Genomic DNA, 20366 nt, shown 5'->3' on the forward strand with positions numbered 1-20366 from the left:
ATGGTTTTAATTTGTATGTTTTCATTTTGTTCAAAGTATGCGTAAATATATTTTTTGAATGTATGGATGAGAAAAATACAGTGTGTAACCTCAGAGATTGATGGTAATTCTTATCTTCTCTATTTGTTTGCCCATGTACTTCTAATAAAATACAGCTTTCTAATGGGAGCAAGATGTTTATTTCTCCTTAAACCTGTGTTTGGATTTTCGTCCAATGTGCATCTCAGTGTACTGTGTTGCTTTCTGCTTCTAGATAGCCTCTGTACTAAACTTTCTAAATGTTTTTACCACAAACAGAAACCCCCATTTCCTGTGTGACCAGCCTGATGAAATGATGTGTCATATGAGACTCTTGCTTTATAATGTGTTCAGTTAATTGAAATTTTTTTACATCAGAAAAATGGCAAGAAGATTCCGAACAATTCTGGTTTTGAGGGGAATGTTTGTAATGAACAAACAGGAGCAGGTTGTGGCTGCTCAGAACTTGCATCTATGCATCAGCTTTTAATGTGGATCTGAAGTGTCTTGCATGTAAGAAAGTCCAGGAATTGGTTTTTAGAAGGACAGTTTGTGAATAGCACCGGCCAATATGTGTGGTGGTGTATTAACAATAGACAAAGCTTGTGAAACACTAAGTCTGATCAATTTTTAGTGAGGTGTTTTTAAAGGAGGAAACTGAGTGCAGCACTACCATATGGGAATGTCCAGGAGTTCTTTTGGTAAAGAATTAAGTACTTTCTGAAGTACATGAATATTTATATTTATGTCTGAATAGATAAGAAGAAACTTCACTGCAGGAAATGTAGGGAAGCTCTCTCTACACAAAAACTGATTCTACTTCTAAAGGACTGGATATTAGGTTGTTTGATCCATTGATCTGAAGCCTGACTGATTCCAGAAACTGAGAACTTTGGAGACCAATTCTCCCAGGTGTAGTGGAAAATTGCTGCCAGTTGCATATTGCAAACAGTAAGCACTAGCTACTCAAAAGATTATTTAAATTCTTCATACAGAAGTTATTTACTGTAACTTAACTTTAACTGTTCATTAGTGTGGGATGTTTTTCAAGCATGTCATCTGTAATGATTAATCAGATATCTTAGTTCCTCTGTAGTGGTTTAGAATGAATCATGTTTTTCAGACTCAATATAAAGTCTGTCCAAATGGTGTTGAGTTCCTCTTCAGGTTTAGAAATAGATTCAAGATGTTTTAAATACAAATCTGTATAATTAGGCATTTTCCTTCAGAACTGAAATGTTTAATGAGAGAAACTTGCCAGTCCAGAGAGGAATAATTTTTTGCTTTGTGTCAATAGCACTATTTTTAATCTGTGCAAATGAGATTTTCAGATGTATGAAGTTATTATTCTTACTAAAGTGCTACAAACAAACCTTCAGCAGAGTTGTAGGATAATCTGAACCAACATCATCAAATTGGTACTCAGTACAGCAGTCTTATGGGCAGTAGCTCTTAAAAAGTTACCATTGCAAAGGGTAGAACTGAGAAAAGTATTACATGGCAGTGCTACTGCCTTGAACAGGAAATGAGAGTTATTCTTTAGAGAATTTAGTATGAATTAATATTAGTGTGTTACTCAGGCAAACATATCCTCCTTCTCATCAGGCCCAGTAAGCTTGCCCAGTACTATGCTAATGTGGATTTACTGTTTGCTAAACTGGGCAAACAAGCCTGGATGTCTGCATGGCAGAGGTTTACAGTATTGGCCAAACACTGAATTTCTTTTGCAGTAATTGGGAATTTGACAGACAGCTTTTGTTTCAGTCACTGTGATTTCTTTAACATTGAAAATTTCTCATTGGTGTAGAGAGCCATGAATAATTACTTCAGTTTTAAAAGTTTGTAGAGTTTTTAAAGTTTCAAGGGTTTTGTGTTTGAGTCTCCAGTATGATTCTTAGTGATAATGATTTTGTAGATCATGTCTAATTTGCCATTTTACTTTTAGTGATTATTGCTTAAGATTGTAACCTTCAAAGCAGAGTTGAAGTTCTGCATTTCTTGCTGCTTTTACAAAATAAGCTAGAGGCAAGGTCTTGAATAGTTAGAGCTTACTGGAGTTATTCTTGGCAGTTGCTGTGCCTGACATGCAAAGGATTGGCATTTTAGAACAGAACATCCCCACTGAAAGAGCAGAGAGAAGAAAAAAGTTCAATAGTCTTAATGTGCATTAGCTTCCAACATAGACACAGTCCAGAATTTGCATTTACTGATCATTTGTAGTCATTTTCTGGATGAAAACCCTTTATGCATATTCAACATACCTTTGAACAAGATGATTTTCCCTGCTGTGCAAGTTATTGAAGCTATCTTTCTGTGGGATATCCAATATGCTATCAGTAAACATAATTTCCATTGTGTGGTGTGGCCCTTACACAGCCTCTACGTGAGGTAGATGCCTCTTTTAAGAACCTTTAATCTTGTTTAATAAAGGATGGATGTTCATAAAAAACAGTGAAAAGAAAGTGTTTCTCTTTTTTTTGCTACATGATGTAGGGAGGGCTGTCCCATAAATACCCAAGAAGAGGACTCTTGTCTATTGTCAGTAGGACCTGAAAAGGCTCATTGGTGTCAGGATCATTGCAATGAGCTCTTGGTGAAGAGTATGCTCCAAAGGTTCAGATACAATGTCTTGATTTTCTCAGGTAATGATATCAGCCTGTACATTTCTGTTTCCAAAACCAGTGAAATTCTGATCTCTTTCAAACTTCTAAAGTCCTACTTTGTTATTATCATCCTTCCTGATCATTAATTTAATTTCTGTTTGAATTATACTAGTTATATACATATGTATATGTATAATTATGGTAACTAATAAATAAATTACATGATGCTGACTTGCTGTCTCAAAGGAGTGCAAATATCTTGCCTTAGTTGTTGCAAGCTTTTTCTATAATGACAGTTATCTTTTAAGCTTTTCCTGTGTTCACTTAGCCTAAGAAATAGTGCATATAAAATACTTTGATCCTAAGGTAACCAGCAGGTTTACATGAGTTTTTATCTCACTAATAAGAATATCTCACTATCAGAGGCATTTGGTTGGGTTTCTTTTGTGATCAGTGTAGGGACTTCTCATTTTCCATTGCAGACTGCTATTGGGTGGAAGTTTTTTTAACTCTCATTTTATTTGTGTTTCTCAGAATAGACGTGGATTTTTCTTGCTCAAGAATTAGCCTTTGAATTAGCATAGATTATGTTGCATGCTGTTTTGAGTTCAGTGCGTATTCCAGCTAGATGACCTTACCGCATGAAGCTGTTTAACTTAACATACACCAGGAAAATGTTTTGGCTTGCTCCAAGAAGAGGAGCTAGCATTAAACATAGAACCTGAAAAGCCCATCTTTTCCTGTCAGTAAGACAATGCAGTTAGTGGGACAAGTGTCTGTTTTACATTGGTGGTTGTCATTTGAGCACTTGCCTTTGCAATGAAAAGGGCAGAAACCCCAGCTTTTCTGAACAAAAGTGTCAGTGGCCTGAACGTAATGTGCTGGATTTAAACTGTGGTGGAGATGTGCATACCTTACCTAGTGTGGTGTGTGATCTTTCACTGGAGCATAAACAGAGCCTGTATTGTACTGTTTTCTCTCTTGGCATATTTTCTTATTTGTGTCCTCAAACATTGCAGATGATGACACTGTAAGGCAAGGCAGTGCCCCTATTCCAGCCCACTCTGTGAGCACAGGCTGGATTACATAATGTGCTCCACAGTACTGTACTCTCATTATGGAAAATCCATTGTTTTCTCATACTGCTTTTTTTATTTGTTCCAGAAACAGTTTCAGAATTATTTATCATTTTTCTTACCAGCAATTGCATTCTGATTAAAAATTGGGGTTTTTCTTCTGCCATGCATACCAGATAAATGTTTATAAATCATATAACTGGCATTTGGGAAGGATAAAGCCAAGGGCAAGTGTTTTCAATGATACATTATTGGTTTGGGGGTTTTGTGTTTGGTTTTTTTTTTGTGGTTGTTGTTGTTGGGGTTTTGTGGGGTTTGTTTTGTTTGGGTTTTTGTTTTTTGGGGTTTTTTGGTTTTTGTTTGTTTGCTTTTTTTCTTCTTCTTAGTTAGCAGAGTTCTGAATGCTCCAGAGGTTGATGGATGGGTGTTTTTTAATTTTTGTGAATTTTTTTGCTCTGTCCCCCACAGGGATCTAGCATGCTAACAAATACTCTTGGCCCTGAAAGTTGCTTTTTTTTATTCCCAAGTTAAAGGAAGGAAAATACATCCAAAATGCCTCTGCTGCACTGTGAGATCAAGTTGCTCTTACCAAAGGGTACAGAATAGCTCTTTATTCATTCTATGTATTGGGCAAGAATTCAGTAACCTTTATTAGTGATAAATGGGACTAGTTCTTGATGTTGGAACTTTTCTGTGAAAGGGAGCAGCAGCTCACAAAACTTGCTTAGTTATTCAGGTCCTTATCCAATATCCAAATGAATGCTTGAGTTTGCTCACGAGAAATTCTGGCCTTTATTATTCAGCCAGAAACATTTATATGTTGTGTAAAAATGTCTACAAAGCATGTAAAAATGTAGAAGCATGTAAAAACCTGGGGTTAGCTTTTCTTAGAAGCTGTGCTTGTATACAAGTTCTAAAACTTGAGGAGCAGAATTATGATAGCAATATTACAAAAACCTGCATGGAACATCAAGGTTAAAGGGTATGAGAAGATGAGTATTTAAAAAAAAACACTCTGACACAGTACTTTCAAAAATGAATAACTGAAGATAAATGGTTTTGAACTGAATTACTTGGAAGTGGAAAAGTACAGAGATATTTAGTTGTTTCAAAATCAACTTCTTGAAATACTTGACAGCAAGCCAACAAGCCTTCTTGCTGTGGACCTTTATAGTTGAGACAAAGGTGCAATGTCTATCAAAACACCTCAAGAACTCCTGTTGTCATATGTGAACAAGACATGTTCAAGTACTGAATTTCACTTTTTAAATATCTTAACCACATCAAAATAACTTATTGGCTTTTTTTTACTGTTCATATTTAAATGAAAATTTTTTACCCTCATGTTCTGAATGAGACATTAGCTGGCTGTAAGATGATTGCTGGCAATCATAATCTTGGATGGAGTTTGAAGCTTAATAGCTGTTCCTTGCTTTAAGTGTGACTCACTCTCTTTTGTGTGGCTTTCTTTTGGGGCCACTCTTATAAGAGGAACAGGGCTTCAAACAATTGTACCTGAATGGTGTTTTGTACCCAATTTTTGTCATGTAAGACAGCATTTGAAGTTAACTCATTTAATGAAAGATGACTGGAACAGTGTTATTGAAAAAAATGAATTGTTCTGAACTTCGAGTTCCTTTTTTATCAATCTTTTTTGGTAGTGTAGTATCAACATACATTTAAAATCTCACTTCATTGAGTTTCTATGGATGTTAAAGTTTGGGATTCAGTAATTTAAGCCAGTAAATTTTCTCCTGTCCTCTTCCTGTCAAGTTGTTCTACTCTGTGCCAAACTTGAAGACTTGATTGTCTTTTAGATGAGAGTAGTTTGGTATCCAACGTTTTTTGTACAATTTTTATAAAAGATATTTCTTGTTGTTTAAAATTGCTAGAAAGATACAAGAGCTATCTTATTTGTTTCTAAAAAAGGAATTTTTAATAAGTGGTTGAATGTAAGTGAATGTTCCAATACAACATGTTTTTATCATATATATACACACTTACATATACATATATATGTATAAAATTATGTTTTTTCTGTGCAAACCTTCAATGTGCCTTTTGTTTATAAGTTTTTATATTGTGTATGAATTGTATGCAGTGATTCAGTAGGGATAGAGATTTTTATCAATTTTATGTTTATTACTTGACTAGAATCATTAGCTGAATTGGAAGTAAATTATTTTCCAGGGATTTTAGTGCGGTTCTGTGAACTTGAACTTAAATTCAGTCACAAAAATTCAATTTTAAAAATGCCCAGAGGCATCATGCCAAACAAGGATGCTTTTGGAACTTCCAAGTATGTCCATACAGCAAAGCCATGCAATGTGAATTCTTCCCTGCCTCCTTAGTGGGGATTCTCATTTGTGTGCATGCAATTTAGAATGGTGTGCAAACAGATAATGTAATTCTGCTTTCCTCTAGATAAAAGTAAAACTCAGATGTTTGACTTTTTTCTGTAAAACTTTAAATATTCCCCAGGTTTCATGTTAGGAAAGAAACTTGATTGCCTGGGATATTTCAACAGTCAGGAAAAGAAAGGACAGTTGTTTGGTTATGAAATGCACTGTAGTTGGTCAGTTGGTCATTTTTTTAATAGACTCTAAAGCTCCAATTTGGCATAAGTGATACTTTTTTTCCTCCCTTAGGTTTTCACCATGACAGATAACCTATTGTCCAGGAGAAGGAGATTTCAGACCAGGGTTCACTGTGTTGCTCTAATTCATTCATTTCTCATGGTGGAAGTGTGAATATCTTGATAGTTTTTATAGCCAAATTTCTTACCCAATTATGACTGCTATAAGGAATGAAATCAGAATAGATCAAACTTTTTCACTGCTATAGTTTTAATTCCACTCAGTGTAGGTTCCCCCCCTTTTGCTCATTCTGTTCACCCATACTCAAGTTAAACTTCTGTCTTGTTTCTGAAATATACCCATATGCAAGATCTGACCATTAGCAGTTGCTGAGGGATTTTGATGTTTGGAAGATCAGATTTTGGAGTAGAAAGTAAATGTTTCCTTTGCAATTATATGGCTAGCAGTCATTTCTTCTAACATCCTACAAGTGTGGTGCTTCATGGTTATTCTGTGGGTCAGTGTAGATCTACTCAAAATTATCATATAATGGGATTTTATTTTTTATTATTGTTCCTTGTTACAATTTAGAAAATTTGAGCCTATACTCTTGAGGAATGCAGGTGTTTAAAATTACTTATGTTCAGGTAAACTCCTGGTTTGTCATAAAATGGTGCTCTGGTGACATTTTTGCAGGCTACTTTGTAGTTCTCTTCTGATGTATCTTTTATTTTTTTATTGCAACCTACAGCTGCTATCCAGTTTTTTTAAGACCTCCACAAGCTCACAATGCCACAAATAGCAATCATGAGTAAATGATTTTGTGGTTTGTTCCATGTTGTGCCAGTTTTTGTTATTGTTGTTGTTACTATTATCATTATCATTATTATCAGCTAGAAACAAGTAAAGAGCATGCACTGTTAAACTGGTACTGCAGATCTTAACTAGAAATAGCAGTGGGGTTTGGCAGATTATGACCCTTACTGCTAAAACCACTTATTTTCTCCTACAAGGTAAGGTCTCTCGAGTCAATGGTCACTCTGTATTAATGAGCAAGAGGGCAAAGATTCCTCCCTGTATTTTTGTGATTGTTTAGAGGTCTGCCCTCCTAATAGATAGCATGAAAAGGGCATGTTCTGAAATGTAATGAGAAGTGAAAAGATCTTACCAGTGAAAGTTTAATACAGGGCTTTCAAAAATGTTTCTTGCAAGAGCAGTACAAGTGTTCATACAAATAGGAGCATGACAATTAGTTCAAGAAATTAATGCAGTCAGTATGGCAAAACTAATAATTTCAACTAGAATGTACCTATTGTCTGGCTTCAAAGGATGCTTTGTTGTTAGCCATGTAGTATGCATTGTTTTTGTGGCTTACTGTCATGCTTTCTTCGTATTTTAAGCATGCAGGAGACCATTAATATAACATTAGCTCACTCTCTATGTTGGATATGTATCTTAATTTTCGAATATGGGGAGAAAACAGAGATTTACTTTTCAAAATTATGTCAAACACAATTAGTTAGAAATTTGTTGATTTTTGGCAATGCGAAGTTCTGAGGATTGACTTAAAAATGCAAGAAAAAAAAATCCAAATAAATAGCAGATGAATTACAGTTAAGGTAGGATAGGGATACAGGATTAATTCCTCACATATTTATAAGTCTTGAAATTCTAGTACCTTCTTGTTTCAATTAACTAATTTTCAAATGCTAGCTATCTGTTTTTAAGACACTGTTGAGATTGAACATGCTTCTGAGAAGTTAGTCCTCATTTATGGAACCAAGTACCTAAAGTAAACTTCTAAGAAGTTTAAAGTTGAACTGTAAAGGCCAAATATTTACATGTGCTTCTTTTATAATATATAGGAACAAGAAATTTAGTGAGAGTAGATAGTTATTCCACCTGAAGAAATGATTATTCTAAAACTTGTAGCAAAATTCGTAACTAAAATTTGTTGTTCTCATGACTCCCAAGAATAGCACTGGGACTTCACACTGTGATATGGGACACTATGAAAGAATTGGAAATACTTTGTAATCACTTCATAGACATTTTCCATGAACTCAGGAGTTACACATCATCCTGGTTGAAAAGTTGTATCTCTCTAAACTTACTGAAAAATCCACTAAGTTATATTTCAACTCAGTTTCACTTGAAAGGAATGTTAGTTGAAGCTACTGCAGGGTATGTTGGAATTGAAACTCGTTCAAGGTTTGTGATTGTGTATTTAAGGTTGATTTCTACCAGGAACAGATGGCACTACATGCAGACAGATGACAAGTCATACACTACAAAACACATATTAAATTATATTTTGTAAGCGTGACCATAAAATAATGAGAATATATTAAAGTGTTAGTGCAGAATTTGGTTTTGAAGAGCAGATAGCTAAAGAGTTTTCATGAAGGCGAAAGTTACATTCAGATCAGTAGATGTTGAAACTATTTGAAGGGCAAATTGAAGTTATATTCTAATGTACTCTTGGGGGAATCATAGACTGGTTAAGGCAGTCTTATTGGAAATGCATAGGATAAGAGATTTGCCTGTAGCTGTATGTGGTTACTCGAAATCAATTGCTGAGATAGAACCCAAACCAGGAGTAAATTGTTATATCTCAAAGGGTACTTAATCAAAGGATACTTTAAAAAGAGGTAGGTTTGAAACCTGTGTCTTTAAGTTAGCAGAGAATTGTCCATTGTAGAAGTTTTGATCCGTGAAATAGGCAATGAAGCAATTAAAGCTTCTGGTTTAGGTCAAAAGAAACAAAGGTGGCATTACCATTGTTCTAGGTTAGAGTTTATGAAGAAGCTCACAGTGCCACCATCAATGTCACTTAATTTGGTTTTGACAGGATTATAAGACCTTCTATGCATTTCTCATGTTGCCATCTTATACAACTCCTGTGTAGATGAAATGCTTAGGAAACTTGATAAATAGAAGTACTGGGAATGGCAGAATTATACATTTTTCATGTAATGCATCCCAAAGGCAAATGTAGATATGATACTGGGGCTTTTGTATGCAGAGCTATCATTCTGAAAACTGTTTCCTAAAGAACTGAGCCCTTTTATTACTTTTTAGTTTAATGATAGTACTGGCTAATATCTGGAATTAAACTTGAGAGTTTCTTATTGAGAATATAAATTTGTTTGTTGTTTCTATTGGAAACAAGTCTTAAAAGGTTGAAAGTTCTCTTGTAAAGCCTGGTTAGTACAATCAGTGTGATTACAGCTGATTTAGATTTGTAATAGTCCCATTTGCTGTGCAGATTTTTTAATTTGAAAATCAAGGTGCAACAACACTTGCTTTTCTGTGTTGTCAAATACTGCTGCAACACTGCAATACTTGGAATTAAATAGTACTAACAGTGTTAGATTTTACATTCTGTATAGCAGTGACTGTTATGTACAAAATCCGTTCTCTAGTGAAAAAAATTTTTAGTGTCATTTGAGTTTATGAAATTAAATGAAGAATATTAGGGCCAGTATTTATATTAGTATGACAAAACTATTGCTGCAAGATGGTGGCTTCCAAAGTTCCTTATTAAGGCTGAAAGCTTTCTTAGTGTTATTTAAAGTAGTCCTTTGTATGCAGGGTTTGTATTTGCAAATGAAATTTGCTCATTAAATTATTACTTTTAAAATAAAAAGTAGTGGATGTGGTCAGCAGTACTTTAGTAGCATTTAAAAATTTATTCAGATTTCATTTATTGAAATTCATTCATTCAATGTAAGTCTTCAGATGGAGCAAAATGAGAATTTTCCTTTGGTGGAAGTAAAAACTTCACAAGACATTGCTGAATGCAGCATTTCTGCTTTTTTTAACAGGTTCTGAAAACCAGGTTTTTAAATACTAAACAAAAAACTTTGGCACAGAGACGTTAAATTTAGAAAAACCAGTTTGGAAGCATCAAAAAAAAAAAAAAAGCCAGCTGTGAAACTAGAGAGGAAAGAAAGGGCAGGGCTGTCAAAGCACCCCCAGCATGTGGAATATTTGTGGTCAGTAGATACCCTGGGGCTAGGGATTGTTGAAATTCCAATCTCTGGAGTTGACCCAGAAAGTGACAAGCTCTGAGCATCCCAGCAGTGCTGCCCTGGTGCTGCAGAGAGCAGGGACATCTCCAGCCTCCTGCCTAGGTATGCTTCCAGTTTGTGCTCCCTGCTGCAGAACTGGGAGTTGGACTTGGAGTGTTTTCAGTTTGTCAGTTTAAGAGCAGCAAAACTGAAATATTTGCATGGCTGGAAACTCACAACTTGGAAACAGGAGTGGTGGAGAGGAAATGTTGCTTGTGTTCAAGCTGCTTTTATGTTTGTATCTTGGTGGTTTCAGGATGCGTTTTCTTTAATAGAGGTTGGATTTATTTGAGAAGCATGTCTGAAATTCATCAGTAGTTTAGACCATGGATGTTTCAGGAAAATGTATTTGTGACTTGGTGATTACTGTATTTCTAGATAAACAACTCCCTTCTGTCCATCATTTTATTGGAAGATTTGTGATTCATTCTGTCACATTGGTTACTGGTACGACTTCTGTAATTGAGATGTTAAAAAAAACCTCAAAACAAAGACAACAACAGCGCAAGTGTGATGAACATTTTTATAATAATGAGTTTTGCCATTTGAGTGGAGAATGCAGTTAAGTTTCATGTTCCTTTGTAAATGCTGTGTCTACAGAAGAATGTGCTCATGGCCCATCTTACTTCCTCTATGATGAAATTACAGACAGTGTACTATCATATGTGTTCCCTAATCTCTAGTTTATAGGCTCTCTAGCATTATAAACAAGGCTTCAATGGTAGCTACCTATAGGAGCTCTGTTCTCCATACTGGAGAAATGAAAGCAGATTTTCATTGCTGGCTGGGAAAGCAAGTTTATTATTTGTATTGCTTTTTTTTTTTTTTTCCTTTGTGCATCTAGTATTTTTCCATTCCTTTCTGTTTGTTTTTGGTTCTGTGGGATTTTTTTGTTTGTTTTATTTAGTTTTTGTTTTTGTTTGTATTTTGTTTTTGTTTTTTGGGAGATGGTGTTTGGTTTTCCTCCTTTTTTTAATTTTTTTTTTCAAGATAGCAAGTCCTTAGTGCCAGGGGTCTTTTTTTATCCTGAATGTGTAAGCTGCATTTGAGACACCCTGGCAAGAAATTGGTGAGGTACTATGTGGGGTTAGTGATAAGTGTAGCATTGATTCCTTAGGGTGCATCAGTGTCAGATTTGCACTGCTCAATTTGGAATTTCTTGTGTCTAATTCAGAAATTTTGTTAGGAAACATTGCTAATATGGTGAACTGTGTAGCTTTGATGTTTTCTGAGCAGGGACTAGGCAGGGAGTAGGTGATATTTTTTTTAGAGGGGGTGGTTTGAATGCTCTGAATTCTGAAGTTGTCTTTTATATTTCAGAAGAACTTCTTGGATTGCAGCTCCAGTTTTGCTATAAGATCATTCCTGCCATGAACTCTAATTTTATGTGATGCTAGCTCTCAAGTCAGGATTCAGTAAATAAGGTTATTCTAGCAAGGGAGAAGAATGCTTTTCACAATAAAATGTCAAAAAAAAATAGTGTGTTAATTTTATGATAGTCGTGACACAAGAGTTGAATTAATAGAAATCTCTTGTCGCTTAAAATTTCTTGCTGCATAATCTTGATCCCTCACCCCCAGTGTATTTGAAACTCTACTAAAAGGAGCTAGATATCCAAGCAGTGCTTAGGCCAGAACCAGGATGCTGACTGATTATCTGTCTCTTTTCTGATTTCTCACCAGCCTTCCCTCAGAGAGCAAACTGATTGGTTCTTGTTCATTTTTATCACCCACTGTGATGTGGTCTTTTTCTGATTATGCTACAAACTGGTGCAGGGAAGTTGGCACTGATCCTGAAAGAGTTATGAGATATTTTGTGTTAATCTTTCAAAAGAGAATCTTCATTGCTATATATTGTGCATGAATAAATACTGGTACCTTCAGAAGGACCTAGATCATCTTGAACTAATGAAAAGTACACAGTGGGATTTCGCAAAATTAATTTCACCTCTATCTTCTCTTTGCTTATTTACCCTAAATGAGACAGTTGAAATTGGAATCCACTATTTCTGACTTTACACACTCTAGGTTCTTTCCAATTTTTTATTAAAATGATAACTTCTGAAAATGCTTTAAACTTCACAAAGAAAATGTTTGTTGCTAATCGTTGCATATGACAGTAACACACTGTTTTTAACTGTGTAGGACAGACTCAAGCTCTTGTCTGGAGACAAGTGAATGGTGATTTATAACTGGTAGGTTAATCTAAAGACAGGATGAGCATCCTGTGTGTGTCAGGAAAACAACAGTTGACTATGTAGGTGTTAAGAACTCCATAGGGAGAAGCATGCTTGTCTTAGTAAATGTGACTGATGCCTTTAGAGTAATTATGGTTTATTTAAATATATAATATACAATATTTGGAAGATGAACTTTTATGCAGTGTTTTTTCATAACATACAAATTGCTAAATGATACTTTTTTCCTTTTAAATAAAACCTTTTCTCCCCCCTCTTACCACAGGATAATGAAAAAAGGACCCCTTTACATGCTGCTGCCTATCTGGGAGATGCAGAAATTATTGAACTACTTATTTTATCTGGTATGTTCTGTTCCTGCTAATGGAAAACAACTCTATGCACATCCAAAGAAGTATTTATGTACGTCTTAGTCTGTGTAGCTTTTATTGAGATATTTAATGTACTAGAAATTAAAGATGCTTGTACTGAAATTTTAGTTTCCAAAATTATTAGTGTTACAGTACTATGTAGTTCCATAGTTCTGCTCTAAAATACTTCTTTGTAGAGAGCTTTCTTGCTTTTAGCTATTTTTATTTGTAGCTTGATCAGCTTTTAGTAGTTCAACACTAGTTTAAAGAAGTAAAAGTGTATATGGTACAGGTAGGTGTTAGCAGCATTGCTTTCATTCTGAAATGCCCTACAGAAAAGCAATTATATTTGAACATAAAGATGCCATCCAGAGTTGGTTGTACTATTTTAAGTATCTTTGCCTGTTGACTTAAATGCACAGAATATAATTAGAACCAGCTGAAAATGTTAAAATCTCTTTTTTTTTTTTTCCTAGTTATTTGTACTAAGAAAAAAATCTGTAAAATAATATACTTTGGGTTGTTGGGAGTTTTTTTGTTTTGTGGTTTTTTGTTTTGGTTGGTTTTTTTTTTTTTTTTTTTTTTTGTGGTTTTTTTTTTTTTTTTAAATGATAGAAAACCAAGAAACTAAACCAAAAACCTGGACAACATCATGAGTGAAGACTGAATTGACTGTCTTTGATCTTAGAGAGACCTACCCATCAAGTAGCTTGAGGCTGAATTCATAATACAGGGCTTCAAGCTTACATAGATGAAAACTTGTAGCAGTCCCACAGAACTACTTTAATCTTCAGTCTGCTTAATTGCACACCTTACCTATGCAAAGCTGGCTACTTCCACCACCACCAACCCCATCAACCCTTTCTAACAAATTCTGCTTTAAGGAAATGCCACTTCTAGGATTATAGGAGTCACTTCCAGACTTCAACTGAATTTGCTAGGCATAATTTAGTTTGCTATAATTTTAGTATGATGTAATATTTTCATTACATATATTATTTGTACTTCTCTATAGAAGTACATATACACATCATAAATGTATGTGATGTGGTATTAATTAGTATATTTATTCTATGGACATACTCTATAATGACATTTTGTCCTGAAAAGTTCACTTTTGAAAAGGTGCAAGGTTTGAAAATCTGAAGAGGGGCTGTTTTTCCCTATCAAGAAGAAAGGCAAGTTCTGATGGCTCTTGAAAATATGTAGTGACCCCTTTAATTGACTAACAATGTTACAAACTTTGCAAAGTTGTAGTCAGCTGCTTCTGAGAGGGAATCTTCTGTCTGGTTTACTAGAACCATGAAATACCACTTTCTTGGGCAAAGGGCTTATGGAAGGAGGGGAATTCTAGTTCAGATGGGAATGAAACAAGATCCTGACTGGGGGAAGTGGTAGGAGAAGAATTATTAGTCCTGATGTTTGGGCACATAGCCTGGGGTTAAGCATAAGGAAAAATGGAGAACAAAGAAGGGAGGTAAGAATTAGGACTGTACAAATAGTCCAAAGCTGAGCAGTTGCATGGCGGGGAGGTTGTGGGTGCCGCTGTGTCTGCAAATTGTTCAGGTGAGGCATTGATATGTCCCAGATAACATTTATTTAATGAAAGTCAGTATTTGCTTGCAACAAAATAATGCATTAGATAGTTGCAAATCAACAGCTTTGGAAGTTGTGATGATGTCAGTCCAGCCTTGCTGTGCTCATGTGCTGTGCTGTGGACTGCAGTACCATGTTGTGCCTTGCTGCAGAGGCACAGCCTCCTAAAAGTCCCAGAGAGAGGCTGCCCTGGGAGTGAATGGGGCTGGTGCAGTGAGGGGTGCACAGGTAGGTGGGAGTTGTTGATATGTTTGTGAATGAGTGAAGAGAGGCATCAATTGCAGGGTGAAAGTGATGTCTGAAAGTGTTGTTCAGGCTGTTCAGTTTGCAAGGCTGTGCTGTACTTGGGCACAAATCTGTGTATTACATGCCTGCAAGCAGTAGTTTTAGGTGAGCCCCTTAAATCTTTAAGAAGTACTCACTAATTTAGTCTTCCTCATTTATGAATGCTGGATTTGAAATCTTTGTGGTTGGTGAAGTATGAGCACTCGGCTGTATCAGAAATGCTGAGCCAGCTGCTTCTCAGAGAAATCAGGTCTAGATGTCTCAAAATGCACAGGCTATGATTTAGCTGCTAATTGAAAGGTGGGGGACAGAGGTTAAGTGTATTTGTCCTCTCCATTTCATAAAGATAAGGAAAATTCATCTGTTGTGTTTCAGCTGGAAATAAAATCTCTCCTTTGAGACAGATGTATAATGTTACATTTTGTCATAATAGATGAGCATTAGGGAGAAAATAAAGAACATCTGTTACCACAGCAAGGCTTGAAAACTGTTGTGTTGCAAGAGCTCTTTTTTAAAATTGATGAAAGTGGTTTGTTGATTGAATAGCATTTCTGTGCAACTATCTCCTCTGTGCAGTAAATTTGCATGTAAAAATTGGGTATGTGACTTTAACTGATCCATTGTAACATACCTGCACAAGGGATTGAATTAAGTGTAGACTGCTTTCATCCTAACATTTCTCACCTTTTGAAAGCTTGTCTTTGCAACTTGTAATGTCCTCTAACACAGCTTTGTTGGAATGTTACTAGGAACCACTTTACAGTTTTCCTGCTGTGAAAACTATTCTACAAATAAAAAAAACAAACGTTTGCTTTGATGTTTTTATTCTTTCTTCAAAATGGATCTCAACACTACTGAAGTCAGTATTAATCTTTCCATTATTCAGTGGCTCTTACTTGATTCTTTCTCATTATTCTCTGTTCTTAAAGTGTTATTATATACTACTTACGTATAGGTTTTTAAATTTGATTGGAATGTCTTTTTCATCCTGCTCCAGGGGATCCACACTGCTTTCAAATATGTGTTGTGGATCACAAATTGCAGTCACAATGTCCTTATATTACTTTGCTACAGACCCAAGTAACCCAGATTGCACATCCTGAAGATATAACTGATTCAGCCTTTTTGCAGACTTTTTTAGAGTAAGTTTTCAGTCTCAAGAGCATTCTTACTTAGTTGTTGAATTCTTGAGATATTTTTTTACTAAATCTTGAGGTTGGTCTTTAACCTTTCCTATTGTCTTTTACCTGGAGAAGGAATCTGAAGGTGGTGTTTGGATACAGGCTCCAAACATCAAAGGAAATTGCTTTACTGACTCCATTTTGGGTCTGGACATTAAATTGCCTTTTGGTTTTTATTTTGAGACACTGAACACTAATAAACTTGTCCCCTGAGGATGTCAATGTCTCGCCAACAGTTTTTTCATACCACTGTGGGTTGTGGAAGTCTAAATTTTCAAATAATATCTTGCTTTTGGATTGTAGCTTGATAAGGGTCTAGCATTCCTAGATTTGTTGTGTAGGGAGGTGACCAAGAGGAGGGATGAAGATTATCTATAGCATCCAGAAAGAATACAACAGAAAATTATATTTTAGTTACTTGAGAATTGTAATTTTGGAAACATTTCCCTTTTTGTATTACTCTGGAAAGAGTAGTAACACTCATCACAGTTGTATTTTTATGACCTTTGTACAGCTTTGTGCATCCTGGTGCACAAATACATCTGTCTACTTTGCATAATTGCACTGACTTTAAGAGTGTAAATGATGGCAAACTACTGCAAAGTAGAAAAGTATAATAGTCAAGTTTAATTAACCGAATGTCCGGCTTTTTGTGCTTTCCAAGACGTCCTAATTAAAAAAAAATCAAACCCTTATTTAAGTCTGAAATATGAACTGCTCTGGAGATACTTCTTGCTTTATAAAAAAATCATTCTTTCCAGCTGTTCTATAATTTTTAATACCATCAGAGTCTACTGTGCCAGGAAGTGTCATGTGAAAAGCAGAACAGATTAGTGTGATCACCGAATGTATTATTTTGATTACTAACTTTTTCCATTTATTTTTTAAAAATACTGTGGAGATGATTATTGCTTTCACAGAAATCAGTGTAATTCACAAAAATCAACATCAGAATTGTATGTTACTTTCTTCTGAATAGATTTAGTTACTATATTGCATTGATGCTTAAATACTAACACAACACATTGCTGTTTGCTTAACCCAACATTTTCTCTGCATGAAGCTCAGTGTTACATGAGTGTGGTCAAACTCAATCTCATTAAGGTTTGGCAGCCCAGGAGTTTTTGTTTCCTCTGGGTCAGCTGGAAAACCTAAGAACTGTGCTGATGCTGGAAAACTGCCACTGTAGTAATAACAGATTTTGGAAGATAGTAAAGACTCTTCAGTGTTACACCACTCTACCTGTATTTCTCTCATCTAGTTATGAATCTCTGTGAGTGTTAGAAATCCATGCCACGCAGTCACAAAGCTCAGCTGTTGGAAGGCTCTTGCTGCCCAGTCCCAGGCAAATGAAGCTCCCTTTGTTTGGATTGCAGATGTACCCACACACTGAGGGTGTTTCACAGGGGCCCCTTTGACACTGACTGCATCTCTCAGCCACTTCCTCTTCTTTTGACAGTGATGTTGGCTGATGTTTTTCTTTCCCAAGCTGGCCTAACTTCCCCCTGGCAGCAGTGAAAGTCAGTGGCTGTGAAGAAAGTAGCTCTGCTGTTCTCTGAGAGAAAAAGTTAAGCTGACTCAGGAAAAGATAGAACAGTTCAGTAGCTTGAGTGGGAGAACCTCGTGTTGCTCACTGACTCTCAAGGGGGTGGTGGCTGAGATGTGACAGAAACTGAAATTCTCAAGGAAATTGGCTTATATTGGCAAATCAGTGAAGTCCTGGAAGGATGGCTTTCACTTGATTGTGCTTTTCCTCTCTTTTCTGGCTAGTGTGTCTCCACGTGTATTTTTTATTTGTGGGGTTGTTTTGGGGTTTAGGATTGGTTTTGTTTGTTTCTTAAGGAACAAAAATAAAAACTGTTCTTGAAGTCTCATTCTGTCTGGGCAAAAGATTCCACCCCTGTTCCTTGTGGATTTTTTTCACTAATCAATAGATCTTCTGCTATGCATTTAGCTTCTAAATAGCAAAAAGCTTTCTCTCCATAAGGCCTTACTCATTATTTTTGCAGCAATGATTTTCCAAGTATCAAAGTTTTCAACAGGCTATTATACTCAATTTTTATTATTGATTATTCCAATTCATATCTCAAATCTTTTTTAAAAACTTCTGTATCTCCTCCTGACTGTTTGCATATTTTTCTATCTAAGGAAAAGTTTTCATCTCTATCTGTTTATTCCTCAGTATTGTCTGAGAATTTCCAAGGTCATTGTCTCTAGATAAAAAAGTGGATCATTCAAAAGGAAGAACTTCTGAACCTATTATTAGCTGTTAGGAAAATAATTAAGCAGGATCTAATTACAGGAGGACTAGTGGTTACTCTCAGTGATTTATACCTGAGATCTTCCTAATTTCTCCAAAGATAATATCTAAAATTATTTCAGTATACTAGTTTTTAAGGCAAGGTTTGTTACTTTCTTAAATGCACTCTATAAAGACCTTGTTTACATATTTTACTCCTAAATAGACATTTCAGAGCTTCAAATACTGAACATTGGGTGTCTGTATTGCATAATTGAATGAAAACACTTTTGCTTTCTTTGCTTATGTTATGATATTGCTCAGTCACTAGCACATTTTGTACAATAACAAAGGAAAATACCATCCTGGAGAGTCTAAAAATACAGACTGCAAGCAGAACAGTGGAAGGCAATTGAGTACTTAAGTCAGTACTGTGAACAGAGATGAAAATGTCTTGTCAGTTCTGTTGTATTTCTTAATCTATTTCCAACTAGTGACGCATAAGTAATTCAGCCACTGCATTCATTAGTCTTCTGAGGACATTTCCAAATTGGAAGAGTTCTGGTGCAGAGGAGCTGTGGAGGAGTGTCACAGCCAGAGTTTTTGTGAGTGGAACACAGAGGTGGTGTGAGACAGGGCAGTGTATGAGTGAAGGAAGAGATGTGTGGTTGTTCCTTGCAGCATTTCCTGCCCAGTCGTTCCTTGTCTGTCTTTCTGAGAGATGGTTGAGATGGTATGGACACCAAGAAGTATGCAGAAACATATGTCCAGAAATTGGTGGCTAATAACACATTTAAATGTGCAAATGCCACATGTGAACTGATAGAATTAAACCCTCCAGGATCATTCTGTAAGTCAGTGCATGTATTCAATTAGAAGATGTGCCTCTTGAAACATAAATTTGCTAGAAGTAAGCATCACAGAGCTTTTCAGTGGCTTCTTTAGTACTTTATTTATTAAATAAAACATGTCTTTCTAATTGTCAGTCTTGTGAATACAACTTGGCAAGACGAGATGCAAGATTCAGGGACAAGGGAAGAAAATTATGTAATTCTTCTCTCTCATTCCCTCCCCTTACTCCACCTTTGCAGAGCAACAGTCCTGCTTTTGTATTTGCCTAGATGTGTGAACTTACTGGGCTACACTAGCAATATTAGTGATGAAAGGGGTGATCTTGTTTTAATGGTTTGGCTTAGTGCACCAGCATGGAAGAATAATTTGCTTTGTTTGGAAGGTGCTGTTTAGGGGAGGGTTATTTATATGATTGGTTCTTAAGTTCAAGTTGAATATTTGAGTTCCAACATTGTGATTGCTCTGACAAGCACCCTAATCCTTTTCCTGCAAACTCTATGACATTAAAAGAATTTAAATATAAGAAATTTTACAGTAAACAAATGAGAAGTTTTAATAAACATGTCAAGACCAGGCCTTTGAAGTCTGAAAGATCCAAGGGACAGAAGCAGGGAGAGGAGAGAACAGTGATTTGTTAGGGTTGTTTTTTGTTTTGTTCTTTTGGTTTTGCACACAGGGAATTAAGATACACTGTAGTGTGCTTTGAAAGAGCAAACTGCTCATAGCTGGCATTTGAAATGTGAGAAATGCCCTGGTTAACATGTCAGCAGGTTGAGCTTCACAGGGATAGCATTGCACTGGCAGTGCTGTGCAGTCTTACACGTACACGTGTTCAGACTCTCTGTGAAGCAATAACTTAAAGCAAAAGTTATTCAGTAGGAGTGTAATACATTTTTGTAACATTTATTTGCAGTGGTCTGGAGTAGAGCTTTACCTCACATGATCAAGGCTGTAAACTCTCTCACTGTTGCATGGTAGGACTGTGAGGTGTTGGAGGGAGCCCATGAAGGGTCAGGGACAACAGTGACATTTTCCCCAAATCATCAGCAGTAAAGAACAGCCTAGAGGAGGATTATATCCTTAGATACAAGGCTGTTTGGAAAAGCTCCTTTATGAAATTTAAATGATTCTCTGCAGCATGGCTTCTTGGAGAAATTTAAGGACAAAGTATCTCCTATTAATTTAAAAATGCTATTTTGTTTAATGTATCTAAAGCTGTAGATCTCCCAATCCCCAATTAATAATGCATATGTGTTTTTTGGTAGTACATTTATTCTGATTATTGCTAAAAAACTTTCAATATAACAATTTTGCAACTTC

General features: G+C 35.8%; 2 protein-coding genes across 3 annotated transcripts in view; one reads left to right on the forward strand and one right to left on the reverse strand.

Annotated features, from left to right (window-relative positions):
* The window catches only part of ANKRD28 (ankyrin repeat domain 28), a 117052-nt gene that overhangs the window by 52983 nt on the left and 43703 nt on the right, over positions 1-20366 (forward strand). For both annotated transcript variants that reach the window (XM_056483394.1, XM_056483393.1), the window contains exon 3: positions 12809-12887. In XM_056483394.1, the coding sequence (XP_056339369.1) occupies positions 12809-12887 (79 nt within the window). The remainder of the gene's footprint in view (positions 1-12808; positions 12888-20366) is intronic.
* The window catches only part of BTD (biotinidase), a 112771-nt gene that overhangs the window by 31096 nt on the left and 61309 nt on the right, over positions 1-20366 (reverse strand). The window lies entirely within an intron of this gene.

This window comes from Oenanthe melanoleuca, chromosome 2 (genome assembly GCF_029582105.1).
Source record: "Oenanthe melanoleuca isolate GR-GAL-2019-014 chromosome 2, OMel1.0, whole genome shotgun sequence".
Taxonomy (NCBI): Eukaryota; Metazoa; Chordata; class Aves; order Passeriformes; family Muscicapidae; genus Oenanthe; species Oenanthe melanoleuca.